Raw genomic sequence first — 23,717 nt, forward strand, 5'->3', positions numbered from 1 at the left:
CTTCAAGAGTAAATTGGATGCTTATCTTGCTGGGATCCTATGACCCCAGCTGACTTCCTGCCCTTTGGGTGGGGGGCTGGACTCGATGATCTTCCAAGGTTCCTTCCAGCTCTAATGTCTATGAAATCTATGAGAATCTATGAAAGGGTCCCAGGACTTTGCAGGGTTTTATCCTGGCCTCAGCCCCTGATAGTGTGGAGTGCCTCCCAGGCACCCTGTCCAGGGTCTCCACTACCTATGTAGCCACAACCTGGTCCTCCAGTTTAAAAATCTACATTTATCAAAACCCAAACATCATCAGCTGGGGCTGGGTACCTCTCACCAGGCTCTCCCCAGCTTCTACCCTGTTCAGCTGGCTTCTCTCAGCCAACTCACCATTCCAACAGTGCTTCTCAGCTCTGTGCCAGGAGCTCCTTCCACTAGCACAGCCTAAGCCAGACTGCTCACACTGGCTGAACTTATCTCCCTGGGCTTCACCCCTTCCAGTCACACATTTCTGATCAGCCCCAGGCATGGCCTATCCCATCAGTGAGTAGCCTGCTCTCCTCAATCGCATTAGGCTCAGCTGAGATGCAGCCCTTCTTCCCTGTCTGGAGTACTGCCTTGCTTGCCTATTGCCTGGCTAGCTCCCAAGTTGTTAGCAGCACTGGTAACTCTTATTTGGGCTCTTTCCTGGCTTTTTACTCTACTGAAGTTAGCTTTAGACCACCTTTCTATATCAGATTGCAGACTTCTAATGCGGCATCTAAGTAGCAGGGATTAAGGGACCATACTACAGCTCTCCTGTTACACATGTGGCTGGATTAGACTTGCTTGAAGGCTGACCATTGTGGTCTACCCTTATGCCAGTCTCCAGTGAGACAGTGCCTGTGGGGAATAGAACTCACAGGCAGAATAGTCTTGACAGACAAATAGTCTCCTCAGCTGTATACTTAAAGAAATACACAGATCATAAGCAGCTATTGGACTGTTTTTTCTGCATCCTGTGACAGCTTAGTAAGACCCCTTGAATTGGCTGCCTCCTAGGGTTTGCCACTACTCACTTGTCTGTCTGTACTCCCAACTCACCTAAAATTGGAAAAACTTACCATGACTTTGGTGTTACAGGCAGTCCTCAGACTTATGATACAACTGGGTCCTGAAAACCGTGTTTTAAACTGAAACATAATTCAGAAACAATTTCCCCATAGGAACAATGTTATAACTGGGGGATTAGTTCCTTTATGATGCTGGATACAGCTGTGTCCAGCTGGTAAGTCTGGTGTGTTGGAAAGGGTGTGGGGGTAGGCAGATCAAGACCCCCTGTGGTGAGGGACGGGCTGGTGCTGTTTGTGTGGGGGGGCATGTGCCCCATGATCTTTGCAGGGCAGGCAGGGCTGGGGCTGCACTGAGCTGCGCTGGGAGCAGGGACTATGCCTTCCTGCCACTTGCCCAGCCAGGGCAGGTCAGGCGCAGGACGGAGTCACTGTGCTGCCTCTGGATGAGCATCATACAGCAGTGGGAGCCACTCCCTTCCTGGATGAGTCATGGCTCCATCCTGCACTGGCTCTGTTCTGGCTGAATGAGCAATGGCAGGGCATGGGGAGTGGGGTGTGTGCTCCTGGATCAGGACAGAGTGGGTAGGGCTGGGGCTGCGCTGGGCTGAAATTCAGGTAGGAGGTGGGGCCTATGGGGGGGCTATGGCAAACTTTTGGGTGACTGCAGCCCCTCACAGCCTCCGTTCCACTGCCTGCCCTGATCTGAGCCCACACCTCCCCCCCAACCATGCCCTGCTGCCACTGGCCCAGCCGGGGCAGGGCAGGGCAGGTGCAGGTCAGAGCTACAGCTTATTCTTGGAGGGTGGGGTAGAGGGTGCGGCTTCCGCATCTGCATGCCACTCAGCCAGAGGCAGCACGGCAGCTCTGCCCAGTGCCTGCCCTGCCCCGGCTGGGCGAGCAGCAGGAGTGCATAGCTCCCACTCACAGCACAGCCTGGCGCAGCCTCGCCTGCCCAGCCCTGCGCATATCTGGGGGCACGTGCTTCCTCCCCTCACCCCCTCCGTGCCCATGAGTGGCACCAGCCTGAGCCACAGTCCCAGACCCTCTCTCACCATGGGGGGCCTTGATCTGTTCCCCACACACCTCTTCCCTTCCTCCACTCCTTCCACAACACCAGAATTACTAGCTGGACACAGCTGTATCCAGCATCATAGAGTCAAAACCTACAGCTGAAGGTTGAAACAGGGTGTCAATTTACAATGAAGGGCACTTAAGATGTTTATTATGCAAAACATCATAAGTTGAGGACTGCCTGTATATGAAGTATAGGCAACCCCAACCAGTCCTTAGGTCATGGGCTTCCTGGCCTGCAAGACGACAATTTTTGGTTTGTGATCTGGACCCCTTCAGAGTCCCTCCCAGGTATTAATCTTGGGGTTCTTTCAGAGCTGTATTCCCACCAAGTCACTAGCTCTGTGCTGCATTGAGAATCTGTTGATATTTGCACTGCTGTTTTTCCTCTTTCCTTGTAAGAAAGAAAGATGGGGAAAAGAGCGATGGGAAAGAAATAAGAAACTAAATATACTCACTCTGTCATTTTGCTAGACTCCAGCACCTTCTCCAATTAAGGGGCTTGTGGCAGTGACATTGGCCAGTCCAGATGCTACTAACAGTTTGAGTCAACCTGCTAAAGAAGATGATTGTACCTTGCCAGAACGGCAAGGCAACCAGGATTTTCCAGCTGTGGCTTCTTGCAGTGAACTCCTTGAAGAAGAAAGCCCACCACATGAGAAGCAGAAGACAGGACCCCCACATGAGAAGCCTCTGGACAAATCAGCAGCCCAGGACACATGCTCCTACCAGCATCTCTGGAAATCCTACCACGAAAATATCCCTACTGAGGCTTTTCACTCTCTGGAGGAAGAGGTGAGGCAGAATTGCTACTCACCATGTGAATTTGGAAGGGCTGAAAGGTAAGAAGTGCTGAGGCCTACCCTGTGCTATTTCTGTTAGCCCTCAGACTTTTGCATGCAAACAAAGTGCTGTGGGTTAAGCACAAAGTTCTGGAGGGCACGTGCCCTGTGCCCTGTTAATTACCCAGCACCTAATATTAGCCTTTTCTATCACACTGCTGTCTCCTTGCCTTCATTCTTGAACCATGCAGTAGGCTGCATGGTAAGACACTTGTATGAATAGTGATGCATTACAAAAATAAGTCACCATCTTATGCTGCTTCCACTGAAGTTAGAAGAAAGGCTGCTTTAAATAGGCATTAAGTAGGCACCTATTTTATGATTCCCTTCCATAGTCATATGTTTAAAATATATAGTGGACAGGAGATTAAGTTTCATTTTCCTTATGCAATGTGTTTTAATCCTCTGCATGAAGTACAAAATGAAACTCACTTGTTGTAAAAGAATAGTGTTCATAAGAATCTGTTTTTTAAATACTAAACTGTTTTATATCCCCTTGAAACCCCCCCACAGCTGTTAAATCAAACAAACCCATCAAAGAATAAAAGATACATTCATGTATCCATACTGCAATGTGAAATTCTCTCACCCTCCTCCTCTTTCTCTTGAAATGGGAAGAAAAGAAACAATGAAATCGTCACTTTAATACAGAAGAGGGGAGGTGAAGCTCACAGTTGCATAAGTATGAGAAATCTTCCAGGGGGTTGTCTTCCCATTCAGTTATGTAGCATTTATTTAACAACTGCTTGAGCCCATTTTCACATGCATTCAGCTGAGATCCATGCATGTCTGTCCAGATTCACCAATGCCACAACAAAAATCTGGGGTTCCAGCACCCTGTGAGATACAGTACAGAAACAAAGGCTTAAACACAGTTACATTGGAGTGAGTCTGCCCCCTGCACATCTTTAGCTCCTCCCATTTCCTACAGGAGCTACCGCTCACAGATTTGCTTTTCCATAGCTGAATCTAAGAGTAGATCAAAAGGTGTGTGTATGTGGGAAGGGTGGAGAGGGTGTTACAAGTGTGTGTGGGCACATCCACGTGAGATGCTTTACTGTGCAGTAGAGACAAATACTGCTCAATAAGTATCCACATCTAAACATGCAGATTCTTACTGCACCGTAATTGGCTCCAACGTGAATGCAGGTAGCAAATTTACTCAAGATTATTAACTGCGCACACATGTAGACCCCTGACTAGGAGCAAACTTGGGCAGTAGTGGGCTACCAGGCAGCAGGGGGCTACCAGGCAGCAGGGGTTGGGAGATTCCTCCCTGCCCCCAGGAGCTGCCTGCTGGCACTGGAGCCCAAGCAGGGACAATGTTCTTGTGCCCTGGCAGTAATCATGGAGCTGGGCAGGGAAGAGGCTCCCAGCCAGGGGCAGATTCCAGCCCCGTTCCCTAATCAGGTGATTAAGGTAGGTGAACTGGAAAGAGCTGCAGGTGAGGGGCAAGTCCCAGCCCCCTGCCCTGATCCACCGGTGGGGCAGCTAGTTCTGAGCTGCCAGCTGGGCAGTGAATCCCTGCCCAGTTACAGGCTTGCAGCTAGCAGCTCCATCAGTGGATTGGGACAGGAGGCTGGGACCTGCCTTTCCCCCGCAGCTCTTCCCAAGTCCCCAGCCCCTGACTGGGGAGCCAGGGCCAGAAGCTCCCTGCTGCCAGGGTAGGGAGCAATCTTCCAGCCCTTGCCATGAGCTGTTTTCTGGCCCCATGCTCCCTACCCACCCCTGGGCTAGCACCCAGGGGAGCCTATAGCTCCCCCTGGCTGCTGCAGTGCCGGAGGAGGTGGGAGTAGCACATCTGCTTCCGCATCCCTGTATATGTTGATGCCTTACTGGAGTGGGTTTACTAGACTCATTTACTCTAAAGTAAAACCATCCCAGAGTAAATGTAGGTGTAGGCAAGCTCTGTGTGTGTACATTATTTACACACACACATTGTGGGTTAGGAGCTGTGTGTCCACCTGGGAGCATCACAGTTGCCCTTGGGGCCTGGTCCTGCTACAGTGGGGAAAAAAAGTTTTAATTGGAACTTGTATCTTCTGACATATGAAAAAAGGTTGGCTTTGATTAAATAAATATATATATTATTAATAATAGTTAGAGGTGCACTGATACATCTGAAACTGGTTATATCGGATATCGGCCAGATGGGCCCAGTAATTTGGCTGATAAATGCCCGTGCTGCATGCAGCTGCAGCACAGCACTCAGGCAGCGAGAAGCACAGCTGGCAGTGTGGAGAGCTGCCCCCAGCTGGTAAGTCCGGTGTGGTGGAAGTGGAGGGGGCTGGAAGGGACTTGGGGGACAGATCAACCCCCATTCCTGTGGTGAGGGAGGGGGCAGGGGCAGGCATTGCGCAGTGGGGTGGGGTGCTGGAGCCGTGGCTAATGGGAGGCGGGGGAGCTGGCTCTCACTGCTGTTTGCACTCCGGGAGGGTACGGGGGGAGTGTTTGACCCCTGGATATGGGTGAGGCAGAGCAGGCCGCAGCCGAGACTGTGCAGGACTCTTCTCAGCAGGGGCTAGGATTGGAGTGGGTGCTGGGATGGTGCTGCATCCACCCCAAATTTAACTGCCACTCTGCTTCTAGTGCTGCCACTGCCAGCTGCCCAGCACAGCCCTGGCTTAACACCGTGCCTCCACTCATGTGCTGGGAAGAGCCGGGGTTGTGCTGGGCGGCTGGTGAAGGCAGCAGCACTTGGAGCGGAGTGGTGATGAAATTAGGGGTGGATGCAGCATCCTCCCAGTGCTGCTGAGAAGAGCCCCATGCAGCCCTGGGTGCAGCCCACCCCTCTGTATCCCACCCCGTGCAGATCCAGAGGGCACGTGCCCCCCCCATGCCATCCCGGGGTGCAAGCAGCAGAAGTAATCCCCTCCACGAGCCGCAGCTCTGGTCTCCGGCCCTGCCCTAAGGGCACTAATCACCTTGAGGGCTATTTACAGCCATGTCTATGCCTAGCAGATGTCACTTCATCACTGTTTGTCTTCCTGTATAGACTTCATCTGCCTTAGCCTATAGGTTACTCCGACTGTTGACAGATGGCTTAGGCCCACTGTCTTGGGCAATGTCTTTCCGGTCTCAGCCTCTAGTTGGCCTGCATTGCCCTTTCTGGGCTCAGGCTCTACCCCACTCAGCCTTGGCCTGTTTTGGTCTTGTGCCCTTGTCCCTGACAGGGCTCAAAACCTCACATGCCCCTCAGCCACCCCTGTGGCCTCCTTTCCACCCCTTAAAGCCACAGCTGAAATTCCAGTATAAACTAGAACGTAAATCCAAGCAACCTCCTTGAACTCAAACATTCCCCCTCTGGATCATCATGCTACTGCCAAGCCATTGTCCCATTTTCTGACCCTCTCAGTCTCGGGAGTACTTGTTGTGGCTTGCAACTCTCACTCCCCACCAGCCCAAGCTGGCAAGAGGTCCTCTCCTGGCTGAGTTCAGGCTGCGCTGCTCCCCTGCCTTAAGGGCCCAGGCTTATATCCCCTGGCTCCTCCTCTTCCACTCAGGTGCTCCCCTGACCCACTGTAGGTGTGCCTCCACAGCCTCCAGGGCAGGTTGCTGCCTAACTAGGGCTCTGCCCTACACCCGAACTGCTAGGCAGCTATCCCACAATAGGCACTTGCAGCCTATGGGTCCCTGGCTGCCTACCCCCCACATCTAGCCCATAATCCCCTGACCTTCAGGCATTCCTGCGGCAGCTTCTCCCTTAATGTAACAGGAGCACCTTGCTCCGTTTTACACCCTCTGATACAGAAGTGTCTATATTTTTTGGTTTTGTTTTGTATAGACATAAAAATAGGACCTTTGTATCTTCCCTGCTGCCAGACATGGGCAAGAAACAGTTCGTGTATGCATTGGGATGAGCTCTTACTTGGGTCATTACCTTGAGCAATTGTACCTATTTGGATATGCTCCCTACCCTTGGAGGCCAACCAGTACCTTGCTGTTGGACTGCTGTAGGAAAAATGCTGGGGTCTCTGTTAAAGTTGTGACCTCTGCCCCTAAGGGAAGTATTAGGGTGCATGTGCGTTGCCAAACTGAAATCTTCTGTTAAATCATCAAGGTGCTCTTACAGGGCATCATAAGTATCTGTACTCATACTAATGAAGCAGGTACACAATCAGTTTCCTCCTCACTGCTGCTCTGTTATTTGCAATGGCCAGTTCTTCCTATTTACACTTCCTGTTTTAACTAATAAAGAATTTTGTCCCCCACCCCATTGAATACATATGGCTTGCTCCTGCAAACCTTTAATGTTCACATCAAGAGCTCTTATATCAGAACTTACTGGAGCTAAGTGGCTTCACCCTAATGTTAAATTAGGGGCAGGCAATTATTTTGGGCAGAAGGCTGCTTACTGAGTTTTGGCAAGCCATTGAGGGCCGCAGGACAGGAAGCCAGGGGCAGATAAATATTAATTTCTTAATTTTGGGGGAGCCCTGCGGGCCGGATGGAATGGCCTCACTGGCTGCATTCGGCCCTTGTGCCGCATTTTGCCCACCCCTGTGTTAAATAATGCATGAACAAATCTTGGTACTGTGTAGGATGGCTTAAAAATATGAGTAATAGTTATCTGGATAGGATCCTATTTTGCTATACTATTTTTAATTTTTTCTTTCTAGCCACAGACAGTATCTCAAACAACCTTTAGCTCATAGGTTCTATGGCTCAAAATATGAAATGACTGTGACTTATGATTATTTTAATTGTGTTTACACAATTGCATTATCATGGTAGTTACATATTGGTCTAATCAAAGAGTTGGGGGAAATTTTGCAACACCTTAAGAATAAATATCTGATATAAAACTAGGGTTTTTGTAAATAAAACCTTTAAAAAGCCGTGTTATATATGCAAAAATTGACAAAGCACAACAGTATTTGCAGTATTTCCTTGGTGGTAGGTGCAGTCACAAGATGTATGGATTTGACCTAGCAAAGAAAATTAAAAACATACTTGATTTTAAGTAAGGGAGTTAAGTCATGGACTTCAGGAGGACTATTCACTGCTTAAAGCTGAGCACGTATTTGGTGCTTTGGTGGAGTGGGGCTACAGCATTAAGCAATTTGCTAGACTAAGTACTGCTGGATCCTACCATGAAAAATGAGATTAGATCACTCACACGCACATACATGCATGTGCACATATCCATGCACATCAGTTTAATCCAATCAGAGGTGTGTACTAGGAACTGGGGTTGTGGTTTTCAAAAGCAGAGGCTAAAGCAGGAGCGGGCAAAACGCGGCCTGAGAGCCAGGTGCGGCCTGCCAGGCCGTTCTATCTGGCCCACAGAGCTCCTAAAAAATTTAGAAAATTAATATTTATCTGCCCTGGGCTGCTTGTCATATGGCCCTTGATGGCTTGCCAGAACTCAGTAAGCGGCCCTCTGCCCAAAATAATTGCCCGCCCCTGGGCTAAAGATAGGCTCCAAAATCCTGATTCAGGGTTGCCATTAAACACTGAGCCTCTGCTCCTGCCACTGAAATAACCAAACTAATTTTTCAAGCCTTCCTCCCATCATGGATTGCACATATCAACTTTTAAGTTGACAACATATTTTATTTAACTAAATGGAATATAGAGAGAAGGTCAAGATCAGACTTACAATGGAAAATTAGTTATGACTTAACTATGGAGCAATTTTTGTCTCTTTAATATAGATGTTTGTGATCTGAACTGTGGTTGCCATGGAAAGAATCACAGAGATGAGGGATGTGTGAGGCATTCTTTTTGAAATAAGGAGACGGTGGATATGAAAGCCAAAGAGCCATTTTAGTGAAAATTTGCACCCTGGTGTTAAACTAATTGTTATTCATTGTTCATATGAAGAAATTTATAATACAGGCAGAGTAATCAAAACAGGCTGATTCAAATGCTTCTTCCCAATTAACAGAAATCTACTAGTTAAAAACAAGGAAAATTCAGTGCAAAAATTTTGGAATAAAATAGTTTTCCATTGGAAGTCTAAAAAAATATATATATATATTTTCACCTAGCTCAACAAATTGGTGATTTTTAAAAAATAAGAATGGTACTATTGCCAGAGTTTAGTCCAATAAATTTCACCTTTGTTAAATTTGAGATACTTTGTATGCAGTAGAGGTCCCAGTGCCCCAGCAATGAAGCATCTAGAAGACAACCCCTGTCCTGCAGTCATATGGGTTTTCATTTTCCAGCCCTGTGTTTGACAGGAGTGATGATGAACTATTGAGCATGTATTGCATGCCTGAAATTCTCTCTCTTGCCCCTGTTGATGAGGAATATCTCGCCATCAGCTCAACATCTCTGACCTCGCTCTCATGTGGTGGAAATTCTGAAACAGCTTCTCCAGCTATAGCCACCCCGCAACCCTGGGCACATAGCAGACTCTCAGCCTCCTCGCCTGCTAGAAAACCAAGCAACAGTGACAATGAATGGGAGGATATGGATGAATTGGAGGGAGAAGAGGAGGAGGAAGACTATACTTGGGTAAGTGACTGACCATGGTACGCAATTGTTCTGTCACTGAAATGGGGAGGAAAGGGAGCTGGATAATACTGTTTTTAAAGACGAACTTGTTAGTGTTGCTCTAATCAACCCACACCACATTATTTTAGTCTCATTTCCCCAGCTATTCTCTTACCAGTCTGGGAAACCTAATGTGTTTTTGGGAGGCAGACCCCCGTCTGTGCCCAAGGAGTTGTCTTTCTTCTTACCTCCTCTGACTGCTCTCCCCCAGGCAAATGCTGGCGGGGGTCTGGGGCTGGGGGGTGGTGTTAAACATCCCTTCCCCTACTTAAACTTACTGCTGGCTGTGACTGTGGACTACAAATCCTGGAGGCACCTGGAAGCAGCCCCTGCCTTTGCCTGGAAGCAGGAAGAGGAAATGATTAGCAACCCTGCAGAGCTCTGTTGCTGTGAGTCTGGACTGCAAATCCCAGAGACCTCAGGGGCAGCAGGAAGAAGTGAACGCACAGCCCATGCTGGCTGTGCCAGAGAGACATACTGTAGCACCCCCGGCTTCTGGCATGAGCCACTGCAGGCATGTGTATGCATTTCCTGAATCAAAAGTAAATGTGAGTCCAGTAGGACTGTGCAAAACAGCTGTGTTTTGATTTGGTTTCAGATTCAGCATTTTAGAGAACAGTAATTCTTTTCAGTGTTTCAGATAACTGTCCTGTTTCATTTTGGCCAAATCTCCTCTGAATTTGTTTCAAACTAGCTGTAAGGGAAGCTTTGCTCTGTCCTACCCAGCCAGGGAGGGCTGGGAGCTTGGGGCTCCATCAGGGAGCAGGATGGGGCCATGGATGGCTTGTCCAGGGGAGAGGGAGGGATGCTGCTCTCTGTATAGGGGAGGAGACCCTTGCATGGATCTCTGATCCCTGTCATGCCGCATTATGGGGTAGGGAAGCAGTGCAGACTGTCAGGCAAGCCTGCTGGTCCCTTCTTTGTGACTGACCTCTGCAGGGAGCAGAGATCCATGCCAGGGTCTTCTTGCCTCTGCTGCCCACCCTGCACTTCCCCAGCAACCTGGGGCTGCACAGGGCAGACAACTGCAGTGAAATGACCCTCGCATGGATCTCTGCTTCCTGCAGAGCCAGGTCATGCGGCAGGGATTCCCTAGCCCGCGGCTCAATTGCTCAGCCCCCAGCTCAATTGCCCAGCCCCCTGTTCAACTCCTCAGCTCTTGGTTCAATTCCCCAGCTGAAACCCCATGCGCAGGTCGGGGACCCGTGCCCACCAGAAAGAATTTGGGAAATGATCAGAGAGCTGGGGGAAGTGATCAGAGGGCTGGGGAATTGAACTAGGAGCTAGATGTCAGTATCAGAGCAGTCCTCATTCCCTCTCTCTTCTTAGTTTTTGTTTTCCTGCAAGCCCGGCTCCGAAACTCTGAAATTCTTTGGAACATTTCTGAAACATTTCAGAGCTTTCCAGTTAATTTCAGAGATGTTTCAGAGCCTTCCATTTTGATTCAGATTTGGTATTTCGGACACTGAAATGGCCCAAAACACCTCTGAAATGAAATAGCTGCCAAAATTTCGCACAGCCCTAGTGTCCAGGTATTTCTCAATTTAATCTCCGCATCTTAGACTAACCTGCAAAGACTGAATCAATTCAGCCTTGGGCTTTTTGGCTGCCTGTACTTAGCCCAAAGGGCAGATCCCCCAACTACAATTGGTATAGTGTAGCTGAAGACTGGGCCCCTAGTTTAGATCTAAACCATGAAGAAGGAAGTTGGTGCAGTAGAAGGTCAGGCCTTGATTACATTGTATGTTCCATTTGATAGGAAATTGAGATCTCTGTGACTTTGACAAGGTCTGAGAACAATGGTTATGGATTCACAGTGGTTCTTAATAAACTGGACAACTGCCTGTATGTTGATGAGATCCGGAATGATCCTGCCTTGTCTGATGGAAGGCTGAGAAGAGGAGACAGAATCATTATGGTACAGAAATCCCTTGGCTTAAAAAAGGGGGTGAAAATGCTAGGCGATCAATGGCATTTTGCTTTGGCATCCTTATTCTTAGAGGAGCCCCAGTTTGCCTTACACTTACTCATGTGAGGAGCCAGGATTGTCAACTGCCTGCAAATTTTTACTGACAGCCTGTAATGAGAAGCTAAAAATGCCTGTCTGTAAAATTCATAAAAAAGGATCAGTCCAGAAAAATCTAAGCAACTGGGAATTTGGTTGAAGATCCCTCATGGGAAAGAAGGTGGAGGCAAGCGTTGACGAACAGACAGAGCAGAGGAGCGCTACCTGGTGGCTGAGCAGAAGCACAGCATCACGCAGGAAGCATTTTCTCAGGGCCTTGTAGCTCTCAGCAGCTTTTGTAACCTCACCCCTCCCCCACCCATGTGCTACTGCTGCATCCCACTGCTTGTCTGCAAGCCTGCTAGGTTGCAGGTAGGCAGAAAGTAGTTCTTTCAGGGATTGTGCTGAGCCAGTGAGCGAGGCCAGTGCAGGTAAAGTTGGGTGGTGGGATGGGCTGGGGGACAGCATGGCATGGGGTGCACTTGTGGGCTCTGGGTGTGGAGGCAATATGGCATCCATTCCTGCAGTCAAGCAGGGTTACCAACCTAATGTTTTTTAGTAATAATATGAAAACTTTTTACTGATACACTTTTTTGCTATGGTGAATATTTAACCCCTACTTTTTGAACCAAGCTGTCGTTGGTAGGTGTTGTAAGGCTTGGTCCTTTTCTGGTCAGTACCTTGTTCCCTAGCAACATCAGGGTGAGACTGCACCCTGGGGCCACCTAGATGGTTTCAGGCGCTGCCCCTACTTACCTGCCACGTCTTTGATGTTGATTGATGGGGAGGCAGTCCCTGTTGGTGGTCCCAAAAGGGGTCTTGACCCTGGTCTTTCTTCATGGGGCTCCAAACCTCCCCTTTACCCCACCCTTACCACATCCATGGCCTGGGAAGATGCTGCTCCCTGCAATCTTCCTTGGAATGATCTCTTCTCATCCACATTACCCGCCTGGACCTGGGTCAAGTCCTTCTGGCCATCAATCTTTCCCAGGTCAAGCCCTGGTCTCCGGATCACCTTTCAGGCAAAATAAACCTGCCCCAGTCTGGGATAATGGTAACTTAGAATAATTCTCAACTAAAAAAATATGTTCAGCGTCTGCCGATGGGCACCTAGGATTCTGATTGATTTCCAGGATCCCTCTGATTAGGAGCTAATAACTCCTGGTCCTACCACCTGGTGGTACTTGCCACTTCTCCATAGGGCTCTGATGCAGCTGCACCTGCTCCGCCTTCTTTGTCAGGCTGCCCACAGAGCTTAGCTGTCGCTCATTGCCCCTCCCCACCGCAGTACCTGAGTTCCCTGCCGCTGTTGAGGCTCCGCTCGGACTGGTAATGGAGGACCACTTCTCCCCGCTGCAGTTCTCCAGCAATCCTTGGCTCCCAGAGCCTGAATTCCTTGGTCTGTCAGCTGGGCTTCCCCGGCTGATGCTTTGGCCTCCTTCCCCATTCTCGGGGCTACTGCCACCTGGCTCCGCTACCTGCGTCTCCCAGCCGGTGTGCAGCGTTTCTCCCTCTGCCCAACTGACTCCTCTTCCAGCTGCTCTTTGAGCAGTCTGGGCTTCTCCGAGGCCTCGCCTCTGGGGCTTACCAATTTGCAGGCTCAGGGAGCTCTGAAACTTCCGAGCCTGCATCGGCGTTTCCCTGCAGCTGTCGCTTGTCTCCTCCCCTGTGGCAAGTATCGGGGCTCATTGGGAGGGAACTGGGGGCATGTTGGGTGGGGCTCTTGCCTCCCCTCTCACACAAGCCCTTGTTTAGGCCTTGGCAGAGGGTATAATGTAAAACGTATCTCAGTAAAAAGTTTTCAGACTGTCAGTAAAAAAAAATGTCTTGGTTTGGCAACCCTGAGCTACTAGCCTGATGAAATCTCTCCTCTAACATTAGTAAGACTAGTCACAGACAGAAGGGCTTGTAGGATGAGGCACCTACCATGAACAGCAGAAATGAAAGTCAACAAAAATGCCAATTCCTTTTCTATATTAAGTAAATGAAAGAAACTACATTATTGTAATGGTAAAAGTGGTCAGCAAAGGCTGGTGGAATTGTGCCCTTTATATACTTCTTTTCTTGTTTACAGATAAAGCCTATTTATAACGATCTTTGGCAGAATGAAGGACTGGAATTTTTTAGTCCTGAAATGGAAGATGCTGAAAGTGTTTGAATTGTTAACATCAGTCCTCACTGCAAGTGTTTGACTTGAAAAAAAATACAAAACATTTTAAATATTTAGAATAAAATTTTCTTCTTCCTCAGTTGCTCAGGTTTTCACATGTAATCTTTTTACTCTTCTAAGTTGCCAGTCATGCAAAAAGAACTCCAGCAAAAATAAGATCAGAAAGAGCTGACATGTCTAATATTAAAAAAATAAAGGATTATGACCCTAAACAAAAGTTCAGCTCTTTATATATCACAAAGAGAAAATTTGGATAAAATGCATGGAAAATTTAAGTTCAGAAAGAGAATTTTTCAGAAAGTTGTGTATTCATGAAAATAAAATGTCAAAACAGAAACTTCTTTGTAGCCTTAACTGAAATATTCACTGCCATGAATATTATAAGTCAATCGTACCAGAATGGGAACTTCCCAAAATTTGTATTTACTGAGCTGTGTAAATGAAGAAATGTTTTATCAGTTAATAAGATCCAGGGCATCATTTTAATTTTTTGTCATTAGGTGAATGGAGTTGATGTCACAGTGTTACCATGCAGTGAAGCCCTGAAACTGCTACAGAGCTGTCCTTGCAATCTGAGCCTGGTGGTTGGACGGGGTAACAATGACCTCTATCCGTCTGTCACAGTGGATGATATTCCTGAAATTATACTCACAAAAGGTGACAATGGACAATTAGGTGCGTGATACAGAAAAAAATAGCCCTTTTTGTTGGTGGTAAGAGGTTACTATTACCTGGACAACTTCAGTGTTACCCTTCAGAATGGCTTTGGAGTATAGTGGTTTATCTACTATCAGGGGAGATGCATGAAGCAACATTAAGACTCCAAAAACTGATTTCTTTTATCTGAGCTACAAAGTATCCATCCAGTGGTCAGGGCACTAGCCTTTGACTTAGAAGACCTGTGTCAAGTTTCCTGATGCATTACAGATTCTCTTTGTGACCGTGAGCATATCACTAGTTTCTGTGCCTCAGTTTCTCATCTGTAAAATAGGGATAACAGCACAGCTTTACCTCACCAATGGCTGGGAGGATAAATACTCCTAAAATGGTGAAGTGATTGAATGCTCAGATGACAAGAATTGTATAAGTACTTGAGATAGATTGCCTTGTTCAAGTGACTGTCTGTGTGGGTTGGGACTCAGGTCTGCTTCAAGCTGCTTGGGGCTGCTCCCAAGCCTTCTACTTTGCCTAACTTCCAGTTCATAGGTTGCCCCAGAGGGACCATACAGGAAAATCCTATCAAGTCTAGTTTTTAATTACCCTTTCCTCCTTTGGGAGTATGTTCCACTAGACTAGACAACACTGCTAATGAAAATTCAGAGTACACTGCACCAAAATGTACTGATTTGAATTATTCCAGGTTTGAAGTTGACAGGAGGAGCTGGAAGCAAATTACATGCTATCTATGTTCTTGAGATAGTACCTGGTTCTCCTGCCAGTATAGAAGGCAGTTTGCAACCACACGACCAGATTGTCTACATTTGTGGGTTGCGGACTGAGGGCATCAACCTGGATGAAGCCATAAGAGCAATTGAAGCTGCAAGCCAGTATGTCCACATCAAAGCAACAAGGTAAATCTGACTTTTGGTGTTTATTTTAAAGATGTTTTTGCAGGTTAGAGGAAGGCGGAGCTCCCATTGCCTATCCGCTTCTTTCTTTTGCCCTTTTTATGTTTCAGCTCCCCCCTTTTTCCTCCTGCTCCACTATTCAGTTGCTCCCTGATGGGTGGAGGGACTATGATATTAGAAGTAAGTCATTGATACGATAAGCAATGATACGTGAACATAAGTATACTTGATTGTTATACACACAGAGCTGGGTAGAATACTTTTCCCAAAACAAAATTTAATCAGGAATAATTATTTGCATAAAACCACATTTTTTCCAAACTGTACCAATTTTGACAAATTTTTCCATGGGGACAATATTGCAATTTTTTTCATTGTGCTAAATTTTTCTTTCAGCTAATTTTGATTTGTATTTTTAATTTTATGTCATGACGTGTCTAATATTTCTGTATTACTACTGCCATGTCTGATGTGTCATAAAATGGTGATATAAGGTTCAATGAAATCTTCAGATGGGTTAAAGATGTTATAATTGACTCTCTGCTACCCAATCCTACCCTGCCCACTAAAGGGCATAATGAATTGCAGTGTGTATCATCTACTCAGAGCTGGTGTAGCAGCCTCCAGGGCCTCTTAACAATCCAGCAAAGTTTAGAGTAATCCAGAGAGTGCTGTAAGTTGTTCCAGGGGCTGAATGGGCCCCCATTAGTCCTGAAATGCCAAGAGTACAAAGGTTACTTAAAACAGAGCCCTGGGGCAGCTGGTCTAGCAAACTGTGTTGCGTTCAGTCATTTCTTCTTATACTTGCATGCTGTGTTATCAAAAAAGCATTTAGAAAAATGAAATAGGTCTCTAATACTGACCTTTAAATCTCCATTTATGACTGAATTTCTATGGAATATTTTGCAATATTTTGTATGCAAATTGTTTTATAAAGATAAATTTGGCCAGGGAGGCACTTCAGCCATAAAGTACAGCAGGGAGTCAGTGACAAGCTTTCTGTTCCTAATATCTGGTTTTCAGGGACATGTTAACCATATTTGATGACCATGAGGCATAGTCTGCTGCAGCCCAGTAGAGGAATAATGGATAGGACAAAGATGTGAATTAATCAGGCAGTTTACTACATCATCTGAAGCATACATGAGCACATCCAAGACTAACCATTAAATAAGCACACAAGTGAGTGGCAAAATCCAGCATGCCAACTTGCAGTAGGACACTGGTAATATGAAGTAATTATTATAGCCTTAAGGCAGTGATAGTGAACCCTGCAGTTTGGATTCTCAGAATCCTGGGTAATTTGTATTTGGGATTTAGATGGTTCAGGCCCATGTAAAATGTAACTAAAAAGAACATCTTTATTAGCTTACTAAGACCTGCCTTTATAACCCTCTGGTTCCCCCATCTCTGGTTATATCACTGCTGCTACTACATTAATTGAAATACAAATCTCTGACTCACTTGAAGGCATTTACAATATCAAGCTATATGTGCAATGCATGAACAAGGTTTCCTCACTGAAGAAGACAGTCCTGCTCAGAGGCCAGTCTAAAGTCTGCACATGGTGTGGGCAATGCTCTTTGCAGCCAGATGACACTGATGATAAGGCAATCTCTTTGTCAGTGCGTAAGTGTGGGTATGTCAATACTGAGGCAGATCAGGGTTTTACAATCCTCCTTTCATGGCTCTGTTTCATTCCCCTGTCATGGGGATTTGCTCCAAACTGTGCTGTACTTTCTGACATCCAGTTATAGGAAAGGATTTCCCTTTGTCTAAGAACTCATGTAACTTAAAAGAGCCAACCTTGGTTATATTTTTCTCAACCAGAAAGCCAATCCATAATGTAGATCAATTATTTGCAATTAGCGGCTTCTCTCATTAGGTCTTGATGGTATTTTGGAATTGTTTTGCCACACAGTCTGATAAACAGGCCCTGGCTTGGTACAGAGAAACAGCTCCTAATGATCTCAGGTAGAAAGCCAAATAATATAAACCAAGTTTGCACTTCATAACTAAAGCTGGTTAGATAGTTTTACTCCATAACTAAAGCTAACAATAGAGCTCTGGTTACAGCATAACTGAAAGGATTTTAATGAAGGTCGGATAATTTGTTATTTATTCACTATGTTATAGTAGCAACTATTAGGAGCTGGAGCCTCACATAATAGGAGATCATTCCTGATCTTAGGGCTAAGCACAGACGATCAAAAAGCCCAAGGCTGAATTAATTCAATCTTTTCTTCACAGGTTAGTCTAAGCTCTGTCGATTGAACCAGTAAGCAAGTGAACAGACATTCACTCCGGAAATGCAGCCACGTGCCTGTGGTGACTCAGGCCAGAAAGCTGGGGGGTGCAGCTGGGACTCTAGAGCACGCCTCCCTGCGTGGCTGGAGCAGATAGCTTGGGCTATGGCTAGTCCACCCACTCTGCAAGGGGGGCAGGTTGCGGGGCAGGTGCAAAGCATCCTGGGATACTGGGGGATTGTGAGTTAACTTGAATCTGGAGGGGATCTGGGTCGAAAGTTCAATAAGGTGATTTAACCTAAATCAGTTATGTCTGATACTACATCCATCCAGGTTTATCTTAAACCAGGTTTTGCCATTTTGAAAGTGGTTTATGTGTACTGAACTTCTGTTGTGTTACAGATCTGAATCAGTTTCTAATCACTTATACCGGTTTATGTATAATTTCTGTTCCTAGCCTAAGAGTTTACAATCTGAACAGACAAGCTAGATGAATGGTAAATGAAATGAGAGGTCATTATTTCTATTTTCAGATGGGCAACTGAGGTAGGATTCAGCAAAATACTTAATATGTACTGTCTAGAAGTCCCATATTGGAATCAATGGTATAACAGGTTCTAGTGTTGTAGTGTTCTACTGTGGTACAAATGCAGAATAAGGATTTACACTTATTAATAAGCGAGGATGTTAGTGATCTTTTACTAGATCAAGTGTGTAGTAGGGAGAGGTATCTGACAAGCTTTTGAGGATGAAGTGCCCTTCCTAAGGTTTCTGAGGGGTTTTAGATGCTGAGTGCCCTAAGTATAAAAATATAACTTTAAAAATAACCATATTATAGAAATATAATAATACATGGAACTATAGCCTTTTTAAAAAATACCATTTTCATACCTGCTTTCAAATCATGGAGTTCTTAATTGTCCAAACATTTCCTTTTTTTGCAGAAATGGCAATCCAGTGGTTCCCATAGAGCAGCAAAATAGTAAGTAATCGTAATTATATTTTATTTATGGGACACAGCAAGGCCTGAATTTGGAAACAGGATAAAGTGTTGATATATTGCACTTTTAAAATGTAATGAATAATTTGCAATATCTTATGCATTATTTATATTGAAATCATGCCCCTGGTATGAGTAAATTAAGCACTAGTTTACAAAATGAGTGACAATACATGAACTATGTGGAAGGAAAATAGCTCATTCAAGGAGTTTAACCTATGTTTGAATGCTCTAAGACCAGAATTTGACTTTGTATGAATGTTTGTTATATAATTATTGGATAAAAGTTTTAGATGAACAAATTTCAGTCTCCAAAAAAATTCACCAAGATTGCTGTTTTGAATATTTTCCACAAATAGAGAACTATGTGCATATTACAATATGACCTGCACCTATTACAGGTTTTCAAAATTATATCATATGGGCAGTCAGTGAGTAATATTTCCACACTTGCAAACAATGAGTATCCACACACATGCTCTGAGGTGAAGGGGAGCTAGTGGGGGGGAGGCATGTTTTAATTAAATCAGCTCCCAGACAGCTGCTCTAATTAAAATGCCACATCGTCACGTGTTTTCAATGTCCCACATTTCAAAATGGCCATGAGGTGCTTTGTCTAAAGCTCATTCAACAAGTTTTAGTTATAGTGGCTCCACTGCTATTTTGAAATGTGGGACACTGAATACATGTGATGCTGCAGCATCTTGGAGCATTCTAATTGGAGCACTCCAGCAGACTTAAGCATGTGTATAGGTACCTATGAGTCTAAGGCAAGCGTGGGATGAGGGTACACATTCCCTTTGTGGGATGAGGCTGTGGGCAGTGTTTGGGAGCAGGATGGGAGGGTGAGGTCAGGATTGTGGGGCAAGATTGCAGAGCAGTGAAAGCCTGGGGGAGAGCCAAGATCTGCTGCCTGCACACCCCTGTGACGGGTGCTGGTTCCATGGGCAGAGGCATGCAGGGAGTGGATCACGGCTCTGCTTTGGGGCCCAGCCCTGCACTGTGATTACCCCATGACTCCAGATTCAGCTTCAGAGGCAGCTCCCCAACCCACGCAGCCATGTGCCCTGCCAGTGTGGCTCCTGGCCAGTCTCCATGAAGACTGTGGGATCATGGGGTAGAGACCATGCAGAGCCAGGGCTGGGGCTGAGGCACAGCACCAGTTCTGTGGACAGGGGTGTGCAGGGCTGGGGCTTGGGCAGAGGCACATCTCACTCCCTGCACACCCCTGGGGACACGTGCAGCAGAGCTTGCTCAGGTGGTATGGCCCATGGCTACCCCTATGGTGCTCTGTAGGGGCCAAACCCCATCTGCTTCTGCCTAGGGCATCCCACAACACACCCCGCCTGTGCCCATTGGCCCTGGTTCTGGCCAGCACATACAGCTTACCAACAGGGCTGCTCCCGGTGCTGCTGCTGCTGCCCTGATGCTGCTTAGCTACTCCCACCTCCAGCAGTGGCTGTTCCTTTTGCTCTTGTCCCTCCTGCATGACTGGGCAGAGGCAAAGCTTCAGCCAGGCAGCTCCTGCACTAATGCATGGGGCTCTGGCTCCAGCTCCCAGCGGGGTAGAAGGCAAGGAGGCACCATGTGGAACACTGTGGGGGCAACTGTGGGCTGAATCCAATTAGATGGTCGGCTGGATCCAGCCCATGGCCTGTATTTTACCCACCCTTAGCCTAAGGTTTTAAAACACTTTAGTGGGAGGGGAGGTGAAAGACTTGGTGAACTTAGACAAGTCAGATCAATGCTCCATGGTAGGTGAGGCTCCCATCTCTGGGGCTATCTTAATGATGTAGCGTTGCTGAGCTGTGATAGTCCAGATGAAATATAGGTATTATGTATTATTTGAGATCTTTCATTGGACTAAGATTATAGTTGAGAGTAGGGCTGTCAATTAAACGTGAAATCAAGTCAGGGTGACACCTTGGAGACTAATTGGTTCAGAGAGGCATAAGCTCTCATAGGCAATGGTCTAAGGTGGTAATACTCAACCTTTTGGCCCCACAGTAATTGTATTGTGTGTCTGCATCCTGGAGTTTTCATTGACTCTGGGCTGTTTTTTCTCTCTGCTCATCATCAGGGAGTTCCCTGCTCTTTTAACATGTCAAGCCAAAGGTTTTACATAATTAAATGGGTGCAAAAAATAAGTGGTAGTTTATCCTATTAGGAGTTTACTAGTGCAAGATGTAGGAGGTGCAAATTGTGAAGGTTAGGGAGGATTTTTTTCCCACACTCCTACCCAAGCTGTACCATTCTGTAGTTTAGACTTGACCTGAATGTGGGCTAGACCTAAGTTAGGTAGTTTTATTTCTGTTGGCCAGTTGAATAAAACCTAATTGATGAAGGTGTTGAAGTAGTCACTTCTGGACCAAAATTTCATGAATATTACTGAGAAATTAGTTTTTGATGATTATTCTCAGGACGTTTTCAGAACCAACAGATTACCATTTATTGTTGATCCTTTGCATAGATTTATTATTAATATAAAAGTGCAATAAATTTCATCCCCTTCATTGCATGTTCTTTTTATAATCCAAAATGGTTAGAAAAACATTTTTAAAAACTATAATACATTTCTTTTAGAGCATTAATGACATTGAGGGTGTAATCCTTTTCTATATATGCTACTATTGTTACATAAAAAATAAAATAACATTGGAACTACTAGAGGGAGTCCTTGTGCTAGCCTAATAGAACATTTATTGTTTTATATAATTCAGACATAAAAAGCATTTTGGGAAAACTAGCTATGATTGGTAAGGGACAATTATTGGTAACTCAAAGCCACGAAACCAGGAAATACACATTGCCTGCATGCATAGGCATAACTACACACTATTCATTCCCCTAGCAAACTGACCCAGCATGACTACAGTCATATCCAGGTAACTTTAACTGTATCATCCGATCTTTGCCATCATTTTAAATAACATTAATTGCAGTGATTAAACTGCAGAATGTCCCTGTCAGTTATGAAAGAATTGTGCAACTAGGGAAAATGAAGGACATTTTAAGAACATTAAGTCTCATCTAAAGTAACACAATCAGTCTTCAGGCTAGAGATTACAATCCAGGATAACACAGTGATATTATTCACAATCCAGGAGCTCTGCTACCTAGTCTGTTAAACTTGGCCCAAGGTAACATTCCCTCACACACATGAAATTTAGTAGGAGGCCTATCAGTTATAGTAAATCTACCAGTTTTTGGTTTAGGGCCACTTGCTGAGATACAGGTAACTCTTTCAAATAAAAACATTAGCCTTGTAGAACAACATCTACCCAGTCCACAGTAAGGATATCACTTTACAGAGCCTGAAATGCGAAGTTTTGTGCTATCTCTTTAAAAGAAAAAAAAGTCTACAGGTGCTTTTGGCAGTAAATGAAAAGATTAATTATTAGTAAGCAGAACTACCTCCCTTGGGCTATCAAAGAACACTTGTATGTTACCTGTTGTCCAGTTAACATTTCTGAGCATGAAGCTTTAAACCTTGCCTGGGAAACTGTTATCTGAGAGGTAAAAGGATTTAGGAGATGCCAGAAACAGGTTCAGTTAATAGTTGAAGAGGAGCAACAGAACAAACAAACCAAGCACAGTCAAGATTTTGGTGGGATTTTTTGTGTGTGAAATCTAGGACAATTTGTATTGTTTCTACTAATATTGTGATGTCCAATGTTATACTCTAAAACTTACTACTTTAAAAAAAAAAGTGTCCTGCTTTTTTCAGCCAAACACTCAGAGGAAGATAGTTGCTGTGCTGAACAAAGTACATTGGAATTAGCAAATGACCAGGTAAGTCATTGTTTTATCAAGTAGCAAGCAGTCTGTTTGCCAAAAGGAGTTTGACTCAGATTTTATTTTCTGCAGTGAGGTTTTCTACAGTTATGCTGAATGCATTTATTTTTGCTTTAGCAAACGTGAGGTATTAGGGTAGTGTTTATGTGCTGCTGAACTGCCTCAGTTTTCTTTGGCTTGGGGGTTGCTAAGCTCCTCAGAGGATGGGGCTCCTCCACTGCTGTTTTCCTATGAATAATATCACCGTGTTATTAATTGTGTAACAGAAGCAGAACTGATATAGTAAGTGTCCTCTTGGAAGCTCCCTTTGGGATGTAACTGTCTCCAGCTCCCCTTAATAGCTCACAGTTTCAAGCTCTAACTTAGAAGGAATGCATCATGGTTAATAGATGTAGTACGGCAGGAGACTCGGAGGAAATAAATGTAACTAGGCATATGAAATCTTTTCAGAATGAAACTCAAAAAGAATCTCTTGAAACTTGCAATTTATTTACTTTGTTATGAGATTGTTAGAAGGGACATTTTGTGAAAGAAACTGGCTTTTTAGACACATTTTGGTCTGAAATGAAATGGCTTTAACATTAAAATAAAGTGGTGATATTTTCAAAATTATAGATTTCTACAGTGTCAGGTTTTCTTAATACCTCCTCCCATCCCCAAATCATCACACAGAAACACACAGTATTTTGAAACTCTTGGCATTTTACTACAATTTCTTTTATTTGTGGAAAAATACCAGGCCTGTAAAGCAGCCCTGAAATGAAATTGCCTGGTTGCAGGATGAAGTGTTATTGTAGTGTAGTTGCTGGCCTTATACAGCTGGTGCTCTATTAAAAATTGCTTCTGAGAGTTCACATTAAAGTCAGACCAGCAAACCAAAGGGGAAGTTGGAATGACTGACTTTCATTTGAGGAAGTTGCCAGAACTGGGTATTCCTGCATCTTATTACTGCAATCATTACAGTTCTTCTGAAGAGCAACATTTTGCCCTTTTGGAATGCATTTGATTGTTTCAATATTAGCAAGGATGTTTTAAGATCAATATATTATTAATATTTTTTTCAGGAATAAAGTATAAATATTTCTATGGCATTACATTTGTTCATTAAACTTTAACTCTGCTTTTAGGTTTCTGCCTAGGAAAGAAACTTACTGTACAACCCAACAGCATACAAATGACAAACAGAAATGTATACTAGAGTTGTTAAGGCCAAGATTCGTGCATTATTTTTGCAGGGGAGAATAGAAACTTTATAAATAGGAGGTGAATGGGACTTATTTTTCAATGAAAGTAGTGTATCTGATGTGTTAAAGGCAGTTCTTGCTTTAAAGACTTTTGTGAGGTTCCCCCCCCCCTCAAGCAGCTTTAATTGTTTTTAATAATTTTATGTATGCATATATGTAATATCTTCCCTTTGGTACATATGCATAACTCCCATTTAAATCACCAGAAGCCCTGCAGGTCTGTGCAAGAGAAGAT

The 23,717-nt window shown here is 45.1% G+C and overlaps 1 protein-coding gene across 1 annotated transcript in view; it reads left to right on the top strand.

Annotated features, from left to right (window-relative positions):
• FRMPD2 (FERM and PDZ domain containing 2) overlaps positions 1–23,717 on the top strand; it is a 131,448-nt gene that overhangs the window by 75,919 nt on the left and 31,812 nt on the right. Inside the window, exons 28-34 of the mRNA XM_019555523.1 lie at positions 2,583–2,950; positions 9,223–9,415; positions 11,214–11,372; positions 14,130–14,304; positions 14,990–15,200; positions 18,388–18,425; positions 22,171–22,235. Of these exons, the coding sequence (XP_019411068.1) occupies positions 2,583–2,950; positions 9,223–9,415; positions 11,214–11,372; positions 14,130–14,304; positions 14,990–15,200; positions 18,388–18,425; positions 22,171–22,235 (1,209 nt within the window). The remainder of the gene's footprint in view (positions 1–2,582; positions 2,951–9,222; positions 9,416–11,213; positions 11,373–14,129; positions 14,305–14,989; positions 15,201–18,387; positions 18,426–22,170; positions 22,236–23,717) is intronic.

The sequence above is a fragment of the Crocodylus porosus genome, unplaced genomic scaffold (assembly GCF_001723895.1).
Source record: "Crocodylus porosus isolate Cpor-Errol unplaced genomic scaffold, CroPor_comp1, whole genome shotgun sequence".
Classification (NCBI taxonomy): domain Eukaryota; kingdom Metazoa; phylum Chordata; order Crocodylia; family Crocodylidae; genus Crocodylus; species Crocodylus porosus.